The sequence below is a fragment of the Pagrus pagrus genome (assembly GCF_965226575.1).
Source record: "Pagrus pagrus genome assembly, chromosome: 8".
In the NCBI taxonomy this organism is placed as follows: Eukaryota; Metazoa; Chordata; class Actinopteri; order Spariformes; family Sparidae; genus Pagrus; species Pagrus pagrus.
In genome coordinates this window covers 8,085,460-8,112,096 of record NC_140192.1, presented here as the reverse complement: position 1 = coordinate 8,112,096, position 26,637 = coordinate 8,085,460, and the positions used below count along the sequence as shown (strand labels likewise).

General features: G+C 42.2%; 1 protein-coding gene across 1 annotated transcript; it reads left to right on the top strand.

The window, feature by feature from the left end:
• Positions 1–401: 401 nt before the first annotated feature.
• On the top strand, positions 402–26,637 carry pgm5 (phosphoglucomutase 5). The gene is made up of 11 exons (XM_084359675.1): positions 402–910; positions 2,938–3,100; positions 3,214–3,360; positions 3,694–3,819; positions 3,947–4,137; positions 4,788–4,942; positions 13,733–13,848; positions 17,658–17,793; positions 18,518–18,701; positions 23,005–23,142; positions 25,765–26,637. Exons 1-11 carry the CDS (start codon positions 653–655, stop codon positions 25,852–25,854), a joined length of 1,704 nt encoding a protein of 567 aa, XP_084215801.1. The 5' UTR covers positions 402–652; the 3' UTR covers positions 25,855–26,637.

Below are 26,637 nucleotides of genomic sequence, written 5' to 3'. Positions count from 1 at the left end.
TAATAATTGCAGTGGCACAGATTTAAAAGCTTGAGTATAAATATGCTGAAAAACTGCAGATTATGTAGAGAGATCCTGAAACAAATATGGTACAACAGTAAAAGAAGAAACTTTACTATCCCTGAATGAAGTTCTGCTGTCACCCCCCTCTTATAAACCTCTCTAAGAGACTACAGCCGCTCTCATGCCTTCATACAGTCAGTGTGTGCAGCACAGACACAGGCAGTGTCCGGTTGCAGGCCGGTCCCGACACAATTCCCCTCTGCCATCAGTCAAAGGTCTATTTTTGGCCGGAGGCTCAGCTGATTGTGGGCCTTGAAGACTCTGGCCCTCCCTGATTTTTTTTTTTTTTCCTTAGTAGTAGTCAGTTGTTCGGGCTTATTAGGAAAAAGAGGGAGTTGTCTAGCAGCAGAGGAGAGTTTTGCTGAATGAGGGATGAAGCTCTCCAGGCTGTGACATTTTAACTTTAACTCATTGCGGCCAGCTGATCTCTGTGTGGGGCTGCTGTCACTGCTCTCCTCCTCAGCCCTACAGCCACAGACCCGCTCCATCTCTGGGCTCGGTTTCCCTCTGTGGACCACCACCAGGAGCAAAACTCCCCTCAACTAACTCTTTGCGCGGCAGTCCTCCGCGTTGGGTCCAGACGAGGAGGATGGAGACGAGCCCCATCCCGGTGGTGACGGTCCAAACCGCCCCCTTTGACGACCAGCGGCCCGGCACCAGCGGGCTGCGGAGGAAGACGGCGGTGTTCGAGGGGAAGAAGAACTACCTGCAGAACTACATCCAGAGCCTGCTGTCCTCCATCGACCTGCGGGACCGGCAGGGCTGCACCATGGTGGTGGGCAGCGACGGCCGCTACTTCAGCCGGACTGCCACCGAGGTGATAGTGCAGATGGCAGCTGCCAACGGGGTAAGAAGGGAGGGGGCGAGCACCAGACTTTATGTTCCACTGAAAACATTCATAAGATTGATATTTCTGTCATTTTTGAGATTTTAGTTGCTTGTCAATGCAGTAGAGACATTTATATAAACCTGCCAAGAGTTTTACCTACAAAATTAATCACATTTTGGATTCAGGATGTTAGTCTGTCTGTGTTGTAGCCCTGTGGTTCCCAATCTGGAGGTCAAGACCCCCCACAAGGGGTCGCAACATGAATCCAAAGGGTCACAAAATAATTACCAGTGTCGAAAATAATAATAAAGAAACTCCTGCCGCTCAAAGTTATGTTTGTTTCGCAAACTTTAATTCAAAGTTTTTGCTTTGTTTTTTGTAAAATGAGTGTAGCTTTAAATTTGGTCTGTAAAGCGATTAAAATGAAAATCTGAGAAGTGCAAAAACAACTCGATAAGAGTCACAAGAAAACTCAAGTGTAACTTTTAAAGTAATTCCAGAGAAAGATAGTTGATTGTTGAGTCTCATTCCCAGATTGTCCAAAACCAGTGACAAAGACCTAATTTGGTTTTTGAGGATCAGTGCATGAGACTGGCGTACCCCGCCACTCGCCCAATGTTAGCTTGGATTGACTCCAGCCTCCCACGACCCTGTGGAGGATAAGTGGGTTCACAGATGATGGATGGATGGGTGGGAAGAGACTCAATGATCATTTATCTTTCTGCAGAAACTTACATATTGTTGCTTTAATGGGTCACATGAGTTTTCTCCTGGCAAAATGTTCAATCAGAATTGTTATAGACATTTGTTGGCCCACGTTTGTTAAGCATTACAATCCTGTCTGACATCACTTGAAGTTCATGCAATTCCTCCTCATGCGGTCTCAAACATGAATGTTTCATCTTAGATGAAAGTGCTAATCTGTGATATTAACGCATCCAAACCTGTCACCCGTCCAAAGTGAGTCTTTAAGCGTCATCAGCAGATAAATGAAAAGAGGACGACAGGGTGAGAGAGACAGGCAGGAGTGAAAAATCCCCCCAGCTCGTTTTGAAACGCTTGCTCGGAGATCTCTGTGATTAGTTTGGACGGGCTCCAAAGGAAAATCTGAAGGGAATATAATTTGTTTTTGAGATCAGTCTGTTTTTTTTTTCTGCTGGCCCTGCCAAATGTCTCTTGATGTCGGCCTTATCAGCACTTCCATCCATCCTGCTCTATTTTCCTGCCTACGTTTGTCCCCCCCCCCACACACACTCGCTCTTTCAACCTCTCCTGGGCCAAACCTTATGCACTGGGGATCCCCTGTCAAATGGCCCTGAACCAAAAGTCAGCATAGTGGCAACACTTGGAGTGATTAATATCCTTCTTACTCTAATAATGTAACAATCTTAACACAGAGGGAAGTAACAGATTGTGTTATACACATAAGCAGACTTAATGTATTTGTATTTTATTAGATTTCTGAGGGTTTTCCCTCACTTTCCTCGTCTGTCTTTAATGCAACGTTGCCGGATGTTAGGAGGATACACTGACGTCAGGAGAATAAATTCCTCTCCAGTGAGCACACTTTTATTTAGAATAGCTGATATGCAGGGGAATTATGGGATGCTGGTGGCATTACCGCTTTAAAAGTAGCGTAGAAATTATAAATAGAGAGTGCAGCTCTGTTATTTAGGCATCCTCTTGGGGCAGATCGTTTGCCGTTTTAAGCTGGCTGTCAATTAGTCACCTGAAGAATGATGAGGCGCTTTGGGCCAGTGCTGCTTTCAGGGCCACTTAGATTTATGGACTCTTGAACTTTTTAAGGGTTTATTTCAGATTTTGTGTCACATCGAGCTCAAGAAACATACCTGATGTTACTTTTTTAGCTGAACCTTTCCCATATATGGTCACTTTTTCACACCGCAAAGCCTTATTTCATGTTTACAAAGCATCTGGAAACATCCAAGGCAGACACAAAAAAGAACGCAGCCTTAAAGTTTCATCTTATACGAACACTTTATCCTTGATTCATGCACAACTGACATTGCATCCGTGCTGTGCAGATTGGTCGTCTGGTAATCGGCCACAATGGCCTCCTGTCCACGCCTGCTGTTTCCTGCATCATCAGGAAGATCAAGGCCATAGGCGGGATCATCCTCACAGCCAGCCACAACCCCGGAGGCCCTGGTGGAGACTTTGGGATCAAGTTCAACGTGGCAAATGGAGGTGAACGCTGAGAAAGATCTGATTTTTCCAGTCGCCGCTTCCTCATGAGAATGTTTTAAGTCAAAGGGAAGTGTTTGAAACCATTTTAATGTGTGTCTTTGTGTATGTGGCAGGCCCGTCTCCGGACACAGTGATGGAGAGGATCCACCAGGTGAGCCGGACGCTGGAGGAGTATGCCATCTGCCCCGATCTCCGCATCGACCTGTCCAGGCTGGGAAGACAAGAATTTGACCTGGAGAACAAGTTCAAACCTTTCAGAGGTACAATACTGAGTCACTTACTCGTCTGTCACCAGTAAGTGCTCTGCACATTAAGACAAAAGTGACTTATATATATTTTGAGTTGGGTTTAATAAGTGTCATATTACTAGTACACTAGTACTACACACTTACTAATGCCTTATAGGTCAGTTATAAGCCATTAATAAGACTATCTTGGGTTGCCAGTTTGTTAAAAATTCCCCTTATGTCTTCTCTGGAGGCACAAAAGCAGTTGCATGACCCTTCTCTCTTTAGTGCACAAATGCAAACAAACAAAGAAGTGTCAAATAACAGTTTTATTACGTGCTAATCGTCTTCTGTCTGTGTTTCCAGTTGAGATCGTAGACTCAGTTGAGGTGTATCTACAAATGCTGCGAAACATCTTCGACTTCAGTGCCATTAAAAGTCTTCTCACGGGACCAGATCAGCTCAAGATACACATAGATGCCATGAATGGAGGTGAGATAATTCATCATCGATCTCATACAGCACCCTGAGGTGCTGTTTATGTCACTGGAGATAAAGCAGGTATGTTTTTCTACTCTTCTCCTTTCCTCTACACACCTCTCCTCGTGCTGTGTTGCAGTGATGGGCCTGTATGTGCGCCGGATCCTGTGTGATGAGTTGGGAGCTCCTGCTAACTCTGCTGTCAACTGTGTCCCCCTGGAGGACTTCGGAGGCCGACCTCCAGAGCCCAACCTGACCTACGCCACCTCTGTGGTGGATGCCATGAAAGGAGGTGACTTTGGCTTTGGAGCAGCATTTGATGCGGATGGGGTAAGACATCTGATGTATAGAATAAATATTGAAAATTGACATTTTTTTCTTATGTGGCGTGGTTTGAAGTCGGTGAAGTGATTTTGTCGAACGCCTCTCAATCACCACTGTCCGACACAAAACTCTCAAAGCTTTAATGCTGCATTTGTGGCCCCACCACTTGTTGTAATGCTGTAAAGTAATCTGACCTAAAATAATGTGTTTTTTTACCAGTCACTACTCAATCCATATGATTTAGACTCCACCCATAGATACCAGAAAGAGCCTGATGTATTTTTCATTTGTTTTTTTTTTTATCGTCGATAGCAGGAAGAAAAGGCAATGTGGGGATGAATTATACCGTGTCCATGATGATCCAACAAGCAGCTCACTTTTTCCAAGTTGTCATCCAATAGTCATTTCTACTGTATACACACACGCACACAGACACTCACACACACACACCCTTTGCGAACTAAATTAGCTTCGCATCAGGAGAATTATGTCACATCTGCTCTGTTTCTCCCACCAGGATTGGTATCTTCACAATCATTAGCACCAGCAATCTCACCGAGTGAACGTTTCTTTTTTCGGGGGTTGCTGTTACGTAATACGGCAACCAATATCTTCCAAACTCCAAACAGTAATTTTGCCTGTTGTACTGTTTTCAGGATCGCTACATGATCCTCGGAGAAAACGGCTTCTTTGTGAGCCCGTCAGACTCAGTGGCCATCATGGCTGCCAACCTCTCAGCCATCCCCTACTTCAGACAGCAGGGAGTCAGGGGCTTCGCCAGGAGCATGGCCACGAGCACCGCCCTCGACAGGTACATAACACACTTCTACACACATACTGTACACACTCAGTAGATCTAAAAAGGGTTTTGCCTTCTCTAGTCACACAACCTCAACCTCTGTCCCACCAACTCCTGCAGCAGCCCAATCTCTGGAGAGGGGCGCCACTCTCATATGGAGACTCACCCACTATGAATAAGAGTGTGAGGTCACATACGCACAACCCCCACACACAAATTTACTCACCGCCTATAAATATTGTCCGTTATGTAAGATGAGAGCCGAGCAGAGGGTGCTGAGTGAGAGGATGTGATCACAGCTAAAGTCATCCCCATTAACATTGTTCCAGCAGGAGGGATCCCGGCACTGCACCCCACTGAGGCTTCAATGGAAATGTGTCATTTAATACAATGAGGGAACCAGAAAAGATCAACTAAAGTTAGTTCAGATTGTATTTCAACAGATGATTGTCTTCAGCAAATGAATGGATGGGGCTTGGTCCGTACAGAAGTTCGGCCCAGATTAACTGGTAGTGTGAGGGGCGTACAGATCCAGCCTTAAATCTCTTGACCTGCTCACATACTTATTGGGGCCGATAACTATCAAACGAGCCACACACAGTAAACAGTCTAGCCCTTGAGGCTAACGTTAGCCATCATATCGCTGTTGAGATATTAAAACTCCGGTTCTCGCTGAAGAATAGACAATGTTGACCGCGTCCCTCCAAACATTTCCTCATCCAGACTTGTGTTTTCTGCTTTTGTCTTTTAACACTGCGTGTATTTACGTTACTGCAGCAAGTTGTTGCGCCACAGTCTCCATTTTGTTTACGTCTGCTTCCCCATGAGATCATTGAAGGGGTGCATCACACCCTCTGGCACGATAATCGTAGGATTTTAAAACTCCTGTAGTGTGATCCCGGCCTAAAATGACAGTTTTATAGTATTTTATAGTATTTCTAATTATTCTGAAATCTCGGTTTTCTTCATCCTTGGCATTATATGAGCAAGACAGTATAAGAATGTCACTCTATTTCCTGTATTGGCATTGAACACTGCCAGAAAACACACAATATATCATTAACCAAAATACTTCCATATGAACAGGATTCATAGGTCGCTGTATACAGAAAATGCCTGTCTGTCTTTGTGTCCACATGCGTGAATGTGTGTGTGAGTGAGTGTGTGCATTAGTAAGTGTTAGCACTGGCAGACGTGAAGGAAGTGACCTCACTGACAACCCCCGATCTCTCTGGGTTTCACAGTTACAAAGGAAAAGTGATGCTTAGATATATGAAGTGGGATGTTACATCACAGGATTATTAGTCGTCTTTGTTAGTGCAGGGACTCCTACACACACTCAGGCGTGCACGCACAACCGATACAAACACACATATCATTCGGACACTGTTTTGTGTTGTTGCACTGCTCTTCGCCCGAGGCCGTGTCTTATGATGTTGAACCGTAATGATAACACTGAAAGAGCTGCTTGAAAGTGTTACGCACACACACCGACTGAGCCCTGAGACACAAACGTTCAATGACCCACTGTAGCCCTGAGCTATAGACCTCTCATGCAGCACACACACTCACACACACTGTGCTCTTCTTATTACTTACTACTAAAGATATCTCCTCCATCTCTCTTTGTCTATTTTCTCAGCGTTTGCCTTTTTTTGTATTGATGATGATAGCCTAAATTTAATTTCCTGGAACTCGGTTGTGCAATCTGATGAGAAGTAGAATTACCTTACAGTATGATGTCTATTACAGATAATACCCAAACTACAGATAATATCATGCTCTGGGCTTTCTGACAAGCGGAAATAAATTGCATTATAGATGATGTCCTTTTTTTCCCAGTTAAACTTAATCTCACCAGCGTACTCTAGGGTATGTGGTTTTATGCAAAGCACACCTCATCTCTGAGCGCTCGCTGATCATTTACTGACTACATTCACATTCACAAAATAAACCGGTTTTGCAGTTATCCCGAAAAAGGCAATATTACTACTAAGCTGCTGACATGACTAATGAAAAAGAACATTCCTCTAATATTGATTTTTACACGCAGGCTTACATATCAGTTACGCTCAGCCTTCATTTGTTCAACCACCTTTTTGAAAAGTTCGACATCTCATATTTGTCCATATCTGTTGATAACCAAGTCTTTCATAATGTTTTAAAGTAGGTGTGCGTCTTCTTTTGACCAGAAATGTAGGCTTTTCTCTTGTGAATGCATCTCTACCCCAGCCTTTCAAACTGTTTGCTGGGCAAGACTGTTTCAAAACCCTGAACACTACTGGTATGTCTCACATGTCTTAATCAGAAAATGCTACTTTCAGAATAATAATGAGTAATGAAATAGAAAACTAGTATGCATGGACACGGGAACTACATGAATCTCGAATGACTACTTGTGATCGGATCTCACTTCTGCTCTATATGCAAAAAAACACTTACATCACAGGGACAAATGGACGTGATTGTTTAAATTTAATTAAATAATTTAATTTGCCGAATTACCAAGTAGGCCCAAATAATGAAGAATTCGTCATAGTCATCATTTCAAAAGGTTTATAAAGTGTATCCTAACTCAACAACTCACAAAATTGAGCGATTTTATAAGGGAGTCTGGTGAATTTCTTTTTTCCTCTTCATCTACTTTCTGATCTGGACTGTTGGTGTTTACCATCTGCTGTAGTGCAAAACAACCCTCTTCATCTCAAACTGTGACTGACTTCATGTAAATGTAGTCACTGACATAGCTGCAGGGCAGGGTCACTTTGTTCAACTCTTAGCTTCATAACTGCCACTTCAGTTCCTAACGTAGCATACATATCTGCATGTCTCTGACAATCTCCAGGAAGTGTTGAAGTACTCAGCAGTGTGGTGCTGGACCCTGGAGTCGGCCCAACTGAAGACCTTTTTAGGAGAGCGAGTGGCCCGTGTGTGTGTGTGACTGTGCGCTGAGTGTTTAGACTGAGCGACCCTCCCTGCTGTGTGTTTATGCGTAGTCAAGCAAACTGTGTTATAAAAGCCTTGATAAATGTGACGGTGTGTATACTGTACGTGGATGTGTGCGTCCAGAGGGAATACGGGAAAACAACACAGAGAACGAGAATGTTTTTGTGTTTGGATGAGCAAATGTTTTGCTGTGCAGGATGGACAGGAGGAGTTACAGGTGTTACATATTTTATTCTTTATTCTTTTACTCTTACTGAGTTGCCTGAGTGTCTTTGGGCTGATGTAGGGAGGGAGGGAGGGGTGGGAGGAAGAGAAGGAGGGAGGGAGATTTTGGTAAAGGAAACATCTGCCTCTCCTTTAACCGTTCCAAGGATGGGAGGATGTAGGGAGAACGAGGGCTGAGCCGCTGCTGTGCCTGTTACCAGGATCAAGTCCAAGTTCTTGTACTGAATTTTTGATTAGCGCTGCAGAGCAGAGGGGTCAAATGTTTAATGTTGTGCTGCGGCCGGACTGTTGTGCTGGTTACTAGGATGACCGAGGCAATCAGAGGACTGTATTGTGTCTCTCACAGCCGCCAGTGCTTGAGCCCTTTTAATAGACGATGTGCTACTACCACAGGGTGAAGGGATTTTTATGGATTCATTTTCATCCTGTTTGAGCATCGTGGCATTTGTGTCATGTTTGTCACGATGTTTGTTTCGAGAGAGGAAAAAGAGAAATAAACCATTAAACGACAAACACAATAGATTGGCACAGATGTAGGAGGTTTTAAGTCAAAAAGAGGGTCAGTTTGGGCTGATTTGGCAGGCAGGAGGCATCGTGCTTTTACACAGCAGCAGTTCCCAGCACTTTTTGTCTAATGTGCCCCCACAGCCATTTGACCTTGTTTTTATCAACCATTTTTCATGCCTCTACGGTGGAAATAGCCAAGGCATTGTGTTTTTCAGTTTGTGCATCCATCCATTCGTCCATCACGATATTGGAACGTGATTACTAGTACCTGCAACAAAAACTGACATTTAAAACGAATACTCAGCTACTCGAGTGCCCATCCGTAATATAGTTTTTATACTTGGTTAGGTATTTTCTTGGTCTGGACTCAACACTGTGCCTGATCCCTACAACACCATACCGGACCAGTTTTGGTAGGGCTGGATTTGTGTTCCCATGTAGAGTTATCAAAGTTTAGCTATTTGAAAAAATGACAGCAATGCCTTGAAAAAGCTACTAAGAAAAACTGTGAAATGCTGTCATCAGGCTCAAATCTTGTATTATACACCAATATTTTGTTAGGGAGCGAGACACAGGAGGTAGCCAAGTCAAACACTGGCATGACACGCACACTTTTCCCCCTGATATAATTTTATAAGACGGTAAATATGTTTTTGACACAGCTTTGGAATGGGCTTTGAACTGCTGTCAGAAAAGTATTTTGATACTGATTCAACAAAAAAATGTATGAAACAACTCTGACCATTTACAGAAATCATCTCAACTTTGATCAAGTATTTTCAGTGTTGGACACTATGGCAACCACTTCAAGGTATTAAACTTCTGTGTTGTCCACTGAGGGTCAAGAAGAACTCACATTTCAAGCCCGAGTAAAGCCCCAACATGCTGTGCTTTTTGTCTAAATGCCAGTCTAAAGCTTTTAAATCCAGGCTGAGCTCTTTTTCTGAAGGGGAGGTGAGGAAAGTGCGCACTGGATGCTATGTTTGGGTAAAATATCGAGCAAGGGCCGATAGCTGGCAATATTTCACTCCCTAGATGTAGAGGGACCTCATCCTTCACAGGATCCACTGATGCAGGAAGGAGATATACAAAGATAGAGACAGTGTGAAAACAAAGGAGATGTTGCTTGATACGCGTGTATTCATTCAGTCAGTGAAGCGTGTGTGTGTCGGTTTGTGTGTATGTGTGTAATCCTGAGCTTTGAGCCCAAAATGTGTGAGGATGATGGAAGGTAGATGAGTAACATAGCTGAGCCTGATTATGAAATCTCTGTCTGCCCCTTCACCTAATGGGAGCAAAGCATCCAAATCATTCTCATGACGAAGCTTTTCTACGTCTGTTCAGTTTCACTTCATCTGGCAGACAAGTCATTTCTTTAGTAGCCTTGTCTCTCTATATTCTTTTTTATTCTTATTCTTTATTTTTGTGCATATATATCAAATAAAACAAAAGAGAAGAAAATATGCAATAACATAAAAAGTGCACAGTTAGGACAAAAGCAACCCTGAGGGCTTGAAAACGGATCCCACCTAACACTGAAATTACAGACAGCTGTATACTCGCCACAAATTTACAAACAGACAAATATATTTAAAATATCTAAAAGCAGCCCATTCGCCAGGTTGACATTTGTAGGAAACGTGATATATCACCTTCATATTATATGCTCATTAGCCACCTTTCACATCAGGACGTGGAGCGGAGGGTGGTGGTGTTATTACGGGCCAACAAGGCGACCAAAATCGGCTCTTTATTCACGGGAAATAGGACCATCTCCATCCGTGATCGTGCTGATGTAAACCGTCGTTCTAAACCAAACCATGATGTTTTCCCAAGTGAAAATGTTTTTTGTGCGTAAACCAAACCAGAGCAAAAGTTTTCACAGGAGAGAAATAGAAAATTGAACGTAAGCAAATGTAAAGTTGCAACATAAAGAAGCGTTCATTTTTAACTTATCTGTAGTTTTGCAGAAACGTACTTAGCTAACAATATTCTGGCGATTGGGTTGCTTAAAGAGTGAGTACCCTGATAGCTCACCTGGTAGAGTGTGCACTCCATGTACTTTCTCCTGGCTGTCCTATCACAATAAAAGGCCAAATGTTTAAAAAATAAAATATCTAATATCTAAAAAAGATAAAAAAACAAAAACTATTTCTAGACAAAAAACACTTGAAGTAAATGAATAATATTAATAAAAATGATAATACAGAAACTCAACGGAAAGTATTAATACAAATTTCACATGTTGTAAAGTTGCATGACTAAAATATATCTGATTTAAAAAGTCAATGCTGCTGTTGAATTTTTTGCCTTCAACCTGAACTGTACATGATAAAGGCACTTGACCACATGTGCCCTCTTTGCAACAATTCTGCCTGTTTCTAGTGTGAGAAAATGGACATTGATACGCTGTCTTACAGTCGAGAGGTCACACCTACACACGGGGGGATTACAGCTCTAAATAGAAACCTTCCAAGTTCATTCCTCGTGGCTCCACTCACACTCATCTGCCAATTTATTTTTTTATTTTTTTGCTTTGGCAACGCCTGTGGAGAGAGAGGCTGCATCCACTGAGCCTGGCTGGTCTGAGACAGTGTACTGTATCTGTTTAAATATGCATGTATTTGTGGATAGTGTGAGGAAAAATGCTTTATTTCTGAATGCGTTCGAGGAATGTCATGTCATTAGCGTAGAGAAGGCCATGCGGAAATTTCTTGTTGTTTGTTTGCTCTTTTCTCAGAGTTTGCATCTGTGCATAAAAGCAATGTACTGTATGTGTGTATTTCCCTCCCCCCTGGGTTTATGCTGTTGTTCAGTTCAAGCTCAGCTGGTGCAATCACCAAACTTGAGAAAACACGATCCTCACTCTTCTCACACTGTTTGGTCCCTACATTTCTGCCACATTGTTTGAAACTGAGCCCCGCTAGGGTCAGTTTCAGTGCTTATGTTGGCCGCGGACGTGCCGTCTAAAACGTCAAAAGCTCGTCAGAGGGCCGGAGTTTCTGTTTTCTTTGTGGAATGCCAGGCTTTCCGTTCCAGCTCTCGCTTCCCCAGAGGGGAATAAAGCTGGTTACTCTTATTTGGTAATTTATCCCATCCTCGTGTAAACAACTACACTGGGTACAGTGGAGTTTATTTATGTGCGTGATGATTGTGTGGATGTGTACCACCACTTAAATAGTCCTGAAGCCCACCCATATCCGGATGTATTGCAATATGAATCCCTGCAGCATCCCACGGCAAAAGTATTTGAGCTTGACAGTTTTACATGTTTGTTTCTTCAGGAGCAACAACTGGTTTGTAGCCTTGAATATTCTGTCCATCAGTTTAGCCGAGTCCTGGGAATGTGTTTACATCTTGTGGCGGTTACTGAGGAGGTGTGGATGATGTGGTTGAGCAGTGATCCTCGGGGAATGGGAAGGACACTGGGCAGCTATCTGTGTTGTAAACTAAATATCTCCGCATGCTGGCATTGGGATGGTAAAACAGTACAATATTATGATATTTTGTCGCCACAAACATGGCTGGGGATGTCCCGACTTCCCCTCGAAAATATCCGGTTCTTGTCATCACAAACATTTTCCTGGCGAGTCCTTAAAAATATCCAGTGGTGTCACACTTACAAATGTTGAAACATACAAATAATGTGGTCACTGGCTTGGCAGTAACTCCACTACCACTCCCTCCACCTCCAGATATGAACAGTCATAAACATGTAATGTAATATTTCATGTTTTGTGGAAATGTCAATATGGTACACGGCCTATGAAACAAATGTGAATGTATCGGTGGTTTGTAGAAATGTTAACCGCCAACATTTTATCCTGGCGAGTGGGCAGGTCAGGGATTAACTCATTGTTTAAGTAAAAAGCTGTGAACGTACAGAGTTATTTTGGCCATCTGATTGATTTAGGTCCCATATACACTCTCCTTTAAGCTTTGATTTGGTCTCCACCACGCCCTGACGGAAATATATGGCTCTTTACAGCTGCTAAATGCTGCGATATGTTCACCAGCTAATCGCTAACTTTGTTCGTCCTACTACTACTGCTGGAAATTATTCTATGAGAGCGCTGAGAGTGAACCCAAACAGTTGCAGGACATAAAACCAAACAATGAGCTGAAAGTTGATTAAATGTTGCATACAGTGGGTTCAAGGCTATGAGTGAGGCTTTTCACATTTAAGTGATCATTTGATGAAAGTATTGATTATAGAGCTTTTAAAGTTACTGGCTCTAAAAAGCTTTTATAAATATACGTTTTATACTTCCACATGTTTATTAAAACCGACAGTTTCCAGAAGCAAAAATGAGGACATGACCTTACTGTCCTTAATGCTGAATACAAGCTCGTCCACGAGGCTTTGACGCCGTGCCAATGGCTGACTCATATGTCACTGCTGAATGTAAATCGTTATGCTCATGATAACCTATTACGGACTGAAAACTCCTTCTGAGTTGATGCTCGGGGAACAGAGGCTAGCTAAAAGAGAAGTTGGGACTCAGTGCCAGGATCTGATTATTTGAATTACAGCTGATTTTGTTTGTTGATCAGGTTTCACCTCATTTTCATGCTTTACTCTCCTTTTTGTCCAAACGTGTATCCCGTTTCTAAAAACACACTGTGATTCCATCACATTCAGCCAGCTACAGTACGTTTCTGCACTGAAAAGTTTAATCAGGCTTCTTCTTTGCTCTTTTCCCCTCTAGTCTGTTTCCATGCGCTCCCTCTCCTCCCACACATTGTACTGTCAGCACCTTTATCCCTCCCCGGGACCCCAGCATACACATATATTCACCTACAGTATATCCACACACATACATACCCTCCTCTCCTCCTCTCCCGTGTGAGCACATGGCTGAGGTTCAAAGCAAACATCAGCATAACAGTTAACCCACTTTGTTCTTGCTGCCTTTGCCTTATTAAGTTATTGGATGAGCTGCCGGCAGATTACGCCTGTCATACTGCATTTGGTTTGCTTTACTTCAAAGGTCATAGGGTTTTTTTTCTTTTATATCAGAACTAGGAAACGCTGGCATAGATTTTAGCGAGAGATTGTGTGTTTGTGGGTGTAAAGTAATATCTTTGTTTTTGTTTCTTGTCTTTCTCTGTATACGTTTGTAGGGTAGCCAAAGCCATGAAACTGGCGCTGTATGAGACTCCGACAGGCTGGAGGTACTTTGGGAACCTGATGGATTCTGGGCGTTGTTCCCTCTGCGGGGAGGAGAGCTTTGGGACAGGTACAGTCTATTATGTGACAGCACACTCACTCACAAATCCAGACAACACAGATTTGTGGATGCTGAATGTCATTTATACAGATGAATACTGATACAAGGCAGGTGCGAAAGAGAAGGTCACAAATTTGAATCCCTGGACCGACTTGGAAAATGTGAGTGGGTGTGAGAAATCCCCTCCCCTCAGCAGCAACTGTTGTTGAGGTGCTCGCAAACAAGGCCACCGCTAGAAGAAGGCGCTGACCAGCTGCTGCTAACTGTGAAAATGCACCAGGGAGCTGCTCAAATGCTCACACAGCAAGTCCGACTCCCCTCACAGTTGAAGGGAAATTTCAATTTATTACAAATTTGGCCATAATTTGGGAAGTTTGGTGATTATACGTTGATGTTGGTTATGATAACACTGTACTCAGCAAAGTAATTTCATACGAATGGGAACACGGTGACGTCACTATAATGAAGTCCAGTGGGGCAAGAAACACAAGCGACAGGTTGTAACCAGGTGTTCACACGGCTGCATTCGTAGGTTTGTTTAAAGCTCCAGCAAACTTTCATTTTTTTGTTGATTTTGGCGCCCCCTGTGGACAAAAATGATACATATTACATACATATTTTTAATACCATTATCTTATTTAAACGCAGTGGTTTGCAGGATGCATGATTATAGAAATAGAGAATCTTCTTGCTGATGGTCTCATTGCCAAGTCAGTCCTACAGAGACATCAGTATTAAAGGGTAACTCCGCCAATTTTACACATTAAAGTGTGTTTACAAGTCTTGGAGAGTATTACTGTAAATGTAAAAAAGTAGTATAAAGAATTTTGTGGCTCCAGAGGAAGCTGCATGTAATCTGCCTCCAGTGATGTCAGTAGCTTCGTTGCATTATGGGTAATGTAGGCACCAGGTTCTGAGATGTAGTCCACTGGTCTTTTGCACTCCTGTAATACTGTTGGAGTCATTGTGGACTTTTCAAAAACAAATGATAAAGATCAACACAGCAAAACCAGAGATGTCACCGTCTTTATTTCCACACATACTTCTTTTTTTTCAAAACCTGTTGCCTACGTTACCCACAATCCAACTTAGCCACTGAGTGTCATCACTGGAGGCAATCGATCAGATTACATGCAGCTTCCTCTGGAGCCACAGTAGTGCTCCCCAAGACAAAACACACACATAATTGGTGGATATACCCTTTTAATTAAGACTGTTTTATTGCTAGATAAAACTCCATGTAGTACATTTAAGGTACTGTGAGACAATGAAATATGATCCTGAAAGCCCAGTTGAAGAGTAGATTCATGAGTTGGAAAGCTTATCGCATGCCAAAATACTGCACAGCGGCTCGAATAAAGAATTTTACAACTCTGTAAAGTCGTTAAGGTGGAAACAATTTTGTCTTTCAGGAATGTGGCCAACAAAGTGCATTGCATTGCAGGAAAAGTTGAACCAGATTCAAGTTTTTGCTTGTCTCATTGAAAATTTACCTCAAAAGCTTCATAATCTGTCCAACATATGACGCTCTCTATCTTTATGGGCTCTTGAACCAGGAAGTCTTCCTATAAACTGTGATGGACCTTTACAACAAATTGTTTATGTAAAAATTATTATAATGTCAGTAACTACTTCTGTTTTATTTCCACTATAAGTTTGACACAATCAGGGTTTGTTTAAAACCTGTATTATTGTTTGAAGACTTGTGTTTCCTGCCTTGTTCGACTTCTTACCAAGTTTGCCAGATCTCAGTAATTAAGATCTGAGCAATGTTATCATTACTAATAGAAAAGATGACTCAAACTTCAAAAATAACATCCAAGTGTTTATGAAATCACCATTTCCATTTAAAGTTGAAAAATTTGCTTTGATTTTCCCGTCCGCCTCTCTTCCACACGCTCAGCAGCCCGTTCCAGGTCTCGACTTGTGAGCAGAGCATCCTGACTGCCTGTAGCTGCAGTCAGAGACGTGTAATAGATGTGAGGGCTGTGACCCTGACTGCATGTGTAAATAATCCTCATTCTTCTGCTATAAAAGGAGACAGGGGCTCCCTGAATCACTGCAACATGCAGACAGGCCTCCAGTGGCAATGTTTTCTATAAATGCAAACGCAGTCACACGCGGTCAGAAAATATAAACAACGTGCATGAACAAATAATGCCCTCCCTCTACGTCCTCCTCTCCATTTGCCTTGTCTCTTCATCTTTGGACAGCTCTGGCTTAGTTTTATCTCGCTCTTTTTCTTTTGTTCTCCTCCTTTGTTGCAGTCTTTATTTTAATTGGAGATGATATCTGACTTTTGAAAACACGAAACACAGGAAACAGGGTAGAAAAAAGGTCGACGTGAGAGGGAAAATGTTAGCAGGCGTGAACAGAAGAGCGGAGGGAGTTTGCAGAGTCCAAAATGTGAGAAGTATTGACGAGGAGGAGAGAAATGGAAGAAGCAGAGACTCAGAGAGCACAGAGGACTATGGGAGCTCACTCGTTGTCTACCCATGTAAGGCCAAAAGCTCAGAGAGAGCCCTCAGTAGTAAATCATCCGAGCTGTACGCCACTCCTGCTCTTAATACACTTACTTAGACAAACACAGCATGAACTATTGCAAGTGTTCATTTTGCCCGTTCTGTCCAAACTTAAAGCTAGCACATTATTAAAAAACAGGTATTTTCTGCTTATTATTATGTGTAAAATATGTTTTTGTGACGTTTCCTAAAGGCGACAACAGGTTAGAGCGGCAGAGTTGAGACGCTGTAATTACGAAATATTTTGCAGTGTGGATCTAAAAGGTCTGATTGCGCTTCGGTGGTATAATAATTAGATTTGTGCGTTCTACTAGGTGACCCCTCTGTCTCTTTATGTGCCAGAGAGCGAGACAGACGAAGACAGACGGGACAGTGAGACAGGGATTAAATAATAACAACTGCCAGTTTCCTAACAGCTGTATACTGCCAGAGCCGCACACAGAGCTTGGAAGTTAATGTCTTGTTTCCAGTGTTTGCGTATGCTATAAAATAGACATAATGACCCCATCATGTTTCTCTCATAAAAATAAATGTATGTGTAACTCAGAGCAGTTGAGTCCATTTTCTTGCCCAAAGCTCCGCCATGGAAACATTACTAACACAATCAATCTTGTTAAAATGTCAAAGCGTCCCCTTAACAGATACCTTTACCGTGCAGCTGTTTTCGAGAACAGACTGATCGCTCCCAAGTGAAGGAGACTGATCAAGTGTGTAAACTGCTCCGCTGTTTGTGCGTATGTGTGTGTTTTTTTTAAGGGTGGGGAGCAGAAGACATTCGTTGTGTGGGGATGTTTGGTGTGTCTCCAATCCCGAGTACACTCCCTGACCTTCTGTTATGCACGGCAGAGTTAAATAATTAACTTAATTTCAGTTCAAACTGAACTTTTCTGTATGTTGCAACTTTACATTTGTTTAGGTTGAATTTTCCTGTTCCTCTCTTGTAATAATGCTGTACTTATGTCCCTGGTTAGGTTTAGGCACGAAAACCACTTGGTAAGAATCATGGGTTAGCCTAAAGTATCTGTTTGGACACCACAAAAACAGCTGGAAACGCCACTGGTCTCCTTAAAAATATCCAGTGGTGTGACTCAAACTGCAGTTGACAATTTTCAATGGAAATGAAAACACTGGTGGCGCTGAATCGAACTGAGTCAAGCCAAGTCAGCACATGTGGATGAAAAAGAGCTAACAGTGGAGTGATGTTGTGGTGATATGTTCTCTCTCATCACCCCAGATCAGTTCTACAAGGTTTGTGACGATTATGAGAGTTGAACTTGTGTTTTCTTTCTCCTCCAGGATCGGACCACATTCGTGAGAAAGATGGCTTGTGGTCCGTGTTGGTGTGGTTGTCCGTCATGGCCGCCAGGAAACAGGGCGTGGAGCAGATCGTCAGGGAACACTGGGCCAAGTTTGGACGAAACTACTTCTGCAGGTAAAACGTCTAAATGACCTCTTTGAAAATGGAACCATGCTTTCACGATGGGTTTGCCTGTTTTTGTGCTCATTTGTCTCTTTATTGGTTTATTCTTGTTTCAATCAAGGAGCCATTTTCCTCCTTTGAATCATTGTATCTTGGATATATTTAAATCTACAACCCTCGAGATTGGCTTCACGATTCTGTTTTCCCAAAAGTCTCGATCCCTTGTATCCCTACCGAAGCCAAATATGTCTCCCAGGCCTTCACCTTCGTCCATCTCCCCTTCAGTCATCCTCACTGGTTGTCACTTGTTCTTATTTTAACCTCTCCCCTGTGAGAGGCACAGATAGTTACTGCAGTCAATGTTCCCACTGACAGTTGCTGCAGCTTTTCATGTTCCCACAGAGAGGTTTCCTAATAGGATGCAGATTTCCCACAAACATGTACATGGAGAGAACTTACAGCACAGGCCAAGGACCAGAACCCAAAACAGTCTGAAGACATAAACATCTGTCATCGTTTTGAGGAAATTCAACCAATCATCCTGACAAACCTCGTGTTTCGCAGCGAAGGACCATTTAAAGCACCATTTTAATATCATAAACTGGCTCTAGTTTTTGCCAAAAAGCAAAATGTAGGTTTATCTCTGTTGTGTTTGAACATGGTTACCCTATCTTCGTATGTGTGTGAGTATGGTGGGTGTGCACGTTTCTAACTCGGCAGTTATTGTGTCTCACAGATTTGACTACGAAGGCCTGGACCCCCGCGCAGCCTTCTACCTGATGAGGGATCTGGAGGCCGTTATCTCAGACAAAGCGTTTACCAGCCAGAAGTTTGCCGTAGGGGACCACATATACAGCGTGGAGAGGACCGACAACTTTGAGTACATCGACCCCGTGGATGGAACGGTGGCTCGAAACCAGGTAAGTCTCAGTAATGTACTTTTATATATAAGTAATATAAAAGGATCTGAACTCCAGATGGACCTCAGCAAGATTGGCCCTAAAGAAATGAGACCTGAAACATCTCTTTCAAAGCCCTCAGTTAGTTTGACGCTACATATTTAACTCGAAACCCAGCACCTGCTGTCTCCCACGTAGAGGACGAGACGTTCCTTCAAGGTCCCATGGAAAAGCAATGGGAAGCAGCTGTACACTGCTCTTCTACGGTGGTGGTTAACTAGACATTTGCTTGTCGAAGCTTGTTTGTGATGAAGTGTGGAACGGGCTTATTGCTGCCCCTTGTGGCTGTTGGGGGAATAAACATCCACTATAACTACAGATGTACCTGTGTTTGTGTTTGTGATCATCTCGATTAACATGCAGCGAGTGTTACTCATGTTCTCAGGTCAGACCAGGTCCTTGGGTTTTCACTTCAGCCCGACATACACACAAACTCACACCGACACTTTCGTACACATGCGCTCGCTCATCTGCCTCTTGCGAGCGAGACCACCCACCTAGCTTCAATGTTGTCTCATTCGAGAGGTTCCACGTTTGGCCATGACATGTCTATCTTCCATCTTCACACCATAAACACATGCATACACACACATGACATGCAGCACACATATCTCGACACACCACCGATAACTCCCTCGGTCAGTATACCCTCCCTGTCCTCTACCTCCCTCACTCCTTTCCTCCCCCTCAATCTCTGTGAGGTTTACCCAGCTGACTCCCTCTGTTCTGCCCAGAAATGTGTGTAAACTCGTCCCTGGCGTCGACACTTCTTTGCCTCTGCCCCGCCTAACAACACACACACGCACACACACTCTGCATTTCTGTGTAAACTTTGTGTCAGTCCAGTTGTCCACGCGTGAACACATGCGTGTCTACACGTGTTATCCTGCACTTGTGTGTTCGCCGGCAAGGTGGTGCCCCACGATTTGTCCGTCAGCCTCACCTTATATACCTTAAGGTCTCGCCGTCCCGCCTGTGACTTACTCCGGCGTGTTGCCATGGTTACAGCAGCTCCACAGCTAGTTATTCAGTCACCCCAGAATGTGATTTAACCTCACTGGCAAATCCTCAGCATCCCAGTCGCCCCCAGTGTGTGTTATTACAGCACACATTCCTCCCAGGACAGAATTATATCAGCTGTCGTCTCACTTGCGGTCTCTCCACTGCAAGTGTGTTTGAAGGGGGAAAAGTTGGCACACACACACACACACGCAAACACACACACACACACACACACACAAGACAGAGTACGGGGGATTTACGCAGCAGAGGCATGTCAGCCTTTTGTAGTCGACTACTGAATTCATTCTGCGTCGTCTGCATATCTCAGACAGCGGATAGACGAATAGATATGTAGGCGAATAGAAAATTTCCATTGAGGCTACATACAGAACATGTTTTTCAGCTTTCCTGACCATTAAAGAAAATATCCTTTTTTTTTGCAGTCCATAGCTTACAGAAGTTAAATGTCCCCTATGTTTTTTTGATGGTGTCATGTTGACATAAACATAAATACACAATATAAATGTTGTTAAAATGGTAGCTTCCATGGTTGCAAACATTACTAAGAAGAAGAATCAGAGGCTAAGTGAGATCTGCTAAGCTAGATGCCCTTAGCGAGAGTTAAGCCAAGTTTTTTTTTCACTATCATGACTGAATAACTGCGGCTTCATTTAGTCATGCGGGATAACTAACTAACTAAGTTAGTTAGTTTAGCTCCTTAAAATATATATTTTTTATTTGCAGACAACAGCTAGGGGAACAACAAGATACTTTCGCCGGCTAAGCTGGCTGTTTTCTGGTTCAGCTAGAGACCATTACTGTGTAATGGGGATACAATTATTTAATCAGGTCGCTTTTCTAGACTTTCCAAATGTTAACAGACCGAATTAATAAAATTATGACAGTGAAGCAAGTCATTTTGCAGGACCTGTGACACAAAGTGTATCCGCAGTTTTTACAGGCTTTTACAATGTCAGCTTATGGGAAGAAGTAATTTTGGGCCCCAGTGCGTCATGTGACGCTCCAATAACACAATGTTAAACTGGCTTCAAAGTCCAGCTCTCTTCATGGGGTCTTCGTATGCAATGTTAGCTAGCTTTTTGTATCCAGAACACAGTAGACTAAATCAACTTCAAAGCCAGGGTGCAGTTAGCTATTGAGATGAGGCTTCTTGTTCAATTTTTGTATTTGGCTACAAATTCTAGTGTCTTTCAAAGAAATTATACAAATATGCTATCCTAATTTTTATTTAGGAAAATAGTTAAGTCAAGTTTGGGCCTTATTCGGTTCAGACCAAAAACATAGCTATGTGTTTCGCCTTGGTATCGCTAGATAGACAGCGACAGACAGACACACTGTGGCTGGTATGCGCCCCACTTAAGGCTCGTAAGCTTTGCAGCCGACATTGTTTTTTAACAGGCATTAGTCAGCCTCCTGATAACTGCTACTCTATTGTTAGAGATGAGCTGACACACTCACAAAAAGAAAGACAGACAGACAGAGAGGCGGACGGACATCTCTTATTATCGCTGTCTCTCCTCACCCGGAGACCCTCACCCTTTGACGTGTTATGCTCCGGAGCCAAAGTCAGATTAGGAGGAAGGCGAGAGGACCAGAGTGACTTTAGTTATATTACCACAGTCTATAAAGGATGGAGCCCCAGTTTAACAGCTATTGGTCTGAGATGGGTTACTGGGCAGGGCACCCACTTGACTTTTTACTCCTATGATAGTGAGTGTTTTGACAGCACTGCTTTGGACAATTACAGTAGAGTCAGTTAGGGTAATGGCATGACATCGTTTCATTAAAACACCACTGGGACGTTTTTCTTATTCATGCTCCTCTGTTTCTCTTCAAAACATATTGCTGTCTTCCCCCTGAGCTTGACTTTTGCTCTAATGGGATAAGGGAAGAGGCGCTGTGGAATTTGGGACAGATAAGAGTCATCACGCAGACATTAGTCAAAGAGTCTTATCTTCCTTACGTCAGCCAGCCAGAGTTGTAGTCGGTTACCCCAATGCACCAATATCCTGTTATTCCCGAACATGTTGAGGTTAAGTTCAAAGAGTTTAAAGTAAAAAAAATTTGATGTTTTTTGGCTGTGGCTTTGGTTTGAAATTGTTTCCCATAGTCAGAATCTTAAGGGAGATGTGGAAGTGCTAACCCTACAAGCTACTGCACAAAATGGTCCGCAAAAGTGTCATCCTCCTTAATTTACTCAGGGCTGAAGTTCATAAAACTAATTGGAATATTACTTAAGTAATGGAGTACCGGTAGTTATGACCTTGTGTAACTTCATAGATATGGAGGATGTAAGCATGTAGTACATTGCAAAGGCATCCCAGTTCAACAAAGTATCAGCCTAACACACATTGATGGTGACATCTAGTGGATGTTTGCGCTTACTGCACATTTCTGCAGATTTTTTAGTCTTTACTGTCTCCATAACCTTTCCTGTTTTATACTGCCAGGATTGCTAATTTGCATGATCGGAAAATGATGAATAATTGAGTTCCGTCTTTAAATTATAGGAGTAGATAAACTTTTAACAGCTAATAATCTGACACTGAAAGATTCAATATTAAATGATGAAGCTCAGCATGGGTTTTTATGTTGTATGTAGAATGGAGTTGTAAATGTAATTTAGTATGCAGAGCGCTAATAGGATTATTCTAGCTGAAAATTTTCATTCCAACTTTTAGTCATTTTGATAATTCATCAGGCAGATGTGTGAAACTTTTGCTGGTTAAAGGCGGCAGAGGAGTTTTTCTTCATTGCAAATTATTATAAACATAATGTTTTTCAGCTGTTTGTGATGGTAATTATTACATTTTAAGGCCTTCTTTTTGTCAAAGAGAAAGTAAATCAAGTGTCAAGTTGATTTCATTTATATAGCACTTTAAAAAGCAAACAGGTTTGGCACCAAAGTGCTTCACAAAAACAGACATATGTATATACTTAAAGGCAAAAAGACACGTACGTATGTGTATGGTAAGGCAAGATTAACCATAAAACCATGAAGGTGCATAGCAAATGTTAAGAAAATACTGCAAGATTAAAACAAAACAATTTAACTATAATATAAAACCAATGGATGTGAAAAAATATAAATACATGAAATACAATTAACAGCCAGAGAATGAAAGTGAGTCTTGAGGTGCATCTTAAAAGCATCAACAGACTCTAACGGTAACGGCCTCTTTTAGGAAACACAAAACAAATAGTTAAATTGATAATAAAAGCTTGGTTCGTCTGTCTTCAGGGTTTAAGGATCGTCTTCAATGATGCGGCCCGCCTGGTGTTTCGTATGAGCGGGAGTGGTGGAGGGATGGGCGCTACCATCCGGATTTATGCCGAGAGCTTCGAGAGAGACCCTGAGAGACACAACAGAGAGACACAGGTAGAGTATATATCTGATCTGTGTGTGTGTGTGTGTGTGTGTGTGTGTGTGTGTGTGTGTGTCACATGGGGTTCTGTCATTTTTACAATGTTATGACCTGAAATATTGTTCACTCATCCAAAATGAACCTGATACGCAGCATTCAACCAGTTTAGTCCCCAGATAAAACAGATGTTAAATCTTTATTGACTCAAATCAGACGACAGCAGCAGTAATGATGTGACGGTGCTGTCTCCTCAGATTCGGTGGAATATACAGATTTAGATTTAGATTGTGGTTTGTATTAGACTGAAAAACAAGGAGAAAGGTGATCTTTGCATCTACAGGAGCAGCATCTACTGTGATAGTAAGATTCATGATCATGCAATATTGATGTGTAATGCAGCTTTATGTGGCTCTATTGAAATGGACTGACCTGTAGACTTTGAAGTGATTGGCAGCAATAGCTTCTCGTGTTGTTTTGGATGTTGGAATAGTGTACTTTAACCACAGCCAGGGGCTGTAAAGCTGCAGTCACGATTGCTAGACAAGCCTCATTTAGGTTTGGCAACCTGACCATATGACTGACGCACCAAACAGTGTCACAGAAATGCTGACATGAGCATCAATTATAGGATGTGAGCATTACCGGTCAGTATGAGCTATGATTTAAAGTGTATCCAGGTGCAAGAATCTGAACTTAAATGACCTAATTTGTTATCTATGTAATGAATGAAGACCAAACTGATAGTACAAATTAGACCCCCAAAGTGGGTTCATTCATCAAGTATGTTTAACACTGTCACTATGTTTTCCTTGTCCTTTTTGTGTGACCTACATGTATTATATTGGATCGTAAATTAAATTCCTCATCATTCTGCACCTTACCCGACACACATAAATTATCAGACATGATGTACATGACTTGACGACATGCTGCACATTCTTTCATACTCGCCTCCTTCAGACAACAGAGAAGCCACAGGCTGTGTGTATTCAGCCTACGAGACACCATTTGAATCTTAATTTTCAGCTTTTCTTTTTTACATTGCAGTTGTGTTCCCTTAATGTACACGGTACCATAACATAAAACACCTGAGTCACATTTAATCATTCAGCACCATCTTGTCATGAAGCAACTCAGCATTTCCTCATAGCTCATTGCTTTATCACTCCACTGTTCCTGTTGTTGAGATGTTATCAATGAATGAATCAATAACAAGTAACAATAACTGGCTACAAACTAGGCTAAGGGCGCATGTCCTGCACGTCCATGTTGACGCCATTTTTCAGGACTTGTTTGACATTGGCGAAACTAGGTAATCAGATCTGGAATTGGCTTTCAGTTTACCTGCACAGTGTTCTTACTCACACAATATCTACAGTGTCTGCGCTGCCATGCACAACAAAACAAGGACCAGGTCGATGTCTGCTCGAAAATGTGCTTAACAACTGTAATTTAGTGTGAGACCCTCAGTGTTAAGGTCTCATTGTTAAGTAATGATTAAGCCGTGCTGTGGGTGCTTAAAGTATAAACAAACGCATATTTAAAGATAATGTTAGAATTTTTGCAAAATAACAACTACGTTAGATTAAATGTGAAGATGGACAAAGGCGCAAAATAATACAAACAATACGCAGAAGCAGTACAAAAGAAAACACACAGAACAGAGACAATACCAAAAAAACTGCTAACCTCAGCTAACTTCTTCCAAACTAACCGTCCATCCTATTACAAATGAATGATTAACCCAATGACCTCAACTGATAGGAGCTCACGGTGACGCTGCAGGTTTACAGGGTCACGAACAGTAAAGATTTATGAAATGTTGCTATGTCCTATAAGAGTTTTGCTGTCCAATCCTTCAAGGTACAATGTGTAAGAAGTGGCCACCTGTTGAATTCAGGGGCTGCGTATGACTAGAGTAACCGCTACCTGCTGCTAACTGTAGCTGCAGTTAGCTAGCTCGCTCAGTACGCATGCAGGCAGTGGGAGCTCGGAGCACCAGCGAAGCGTTGGTGTTGTTGAGTTATAATATCGGACAATAGAGTGGTGTAGGGATGACGTATTTTTGTAGGCTTACACGGAAGTTAGCATCGCCATGGTCATTTAGCCACTTGTTAGCAACCGCCGTTTTAAAGATATGTTAGCACTTTATAATTCAAATGTGGGACATTTAATGATGTATTTTATGCCATACAACAAAATGTGTACACATATTAAGCCTGTGTTAACCACAGATCTTAACTTCAGGTCTTTAACTGAATACTCATTCAAAAAACTCATTGACTTTGAGACAAGGGGGCTGGAAGTGCAAAAATGCTAACTGCTTGCTACACCACTCTATAGCCACAAGCGGTACATAGTTGTATTACAAGACAGGACGGACCAGGACTAGCTGGTTAGCATGCTAACTTCAGTAGATATCTCTGCAAAACAATACATAGACATCTCTGACATAATGTCGCCATTGTTTCTTCACATCCTGTTGATAACTTTTGTTACTTTTTGAATGATAAGACTAAAATTATGACATATTGCACCTCAAAATTAAAATTTTCCCTCCCACATGACTTGAAACATTTGCACTCATTTGTGAGTTTTCATTGCTGAAATGCTCTGTGATGTGTTCCTCACTGCAGGTGGTGCTGGGTCCTCTCATCGCCATCGCTCTGAAGATCTCCAACATCCACGAGAGGACAGGACGCCGTGGCCCCAACGTCATCACATGAGCAACCGGGAAAAGACATGCAGGCACACACATGCATCTACCTGCTCACATCGAGAAAAATACCTTTTTTTCCTGTGCTTTTCTTTCCTTGTCTGTAGCTTCATTCCCATTTTTCCATTCTTCCTTAAATGATGACTAAACTGAGGGTGCTTTATCTCTTTAAAAAGGAAAATGAATGTTGCACGCTGTTCTCAGAATTGTTTATCGACCACTGTTATCTGTCGTCTTTCGGAAAACTTCAAATATTCAGTGTCTAAACCAGGAAGGCTATTTAATTACTATTGTAAACAGCAAAAATATGAATGTGCAGACTGACTGTTAATGTTTGTGCCTTGCTTTTATCCAGACGTTTCGACTGAGGGAGCCTAAAGAGTCATTTTTGAATTCACCGTGCCTGTTTTTGTATAACAGTGCAGTCACTCCTCATATTGCTTGTACCCGCTCTCTTATATATGTCACAGTGTTTTTCTTTTTCATTTCATGCAGAAGTAATCCAACTCTTGTCTAAATGTAAAATAAAACAGGCGTTGCATCACAACTAATATATCAGTGAACTGAATTTCAATTAGCGTTCATGCATATCTCAACTCGTGTTTACCCAAGAAATGTAAAATAACAAAACAGCAAGTCACAGGTAATGAAAAAGGAAATATATACTTTAGAATCGTTAACTGATTGGGCTTTTCCTTTTTAGTTTGTCAGTTTAGGCCTTTCGGGATACAACTATATTTGAATATATTATTTCTTTTTTTTTTAAATCCAAATAAACTTTGTTTTGTGTGTA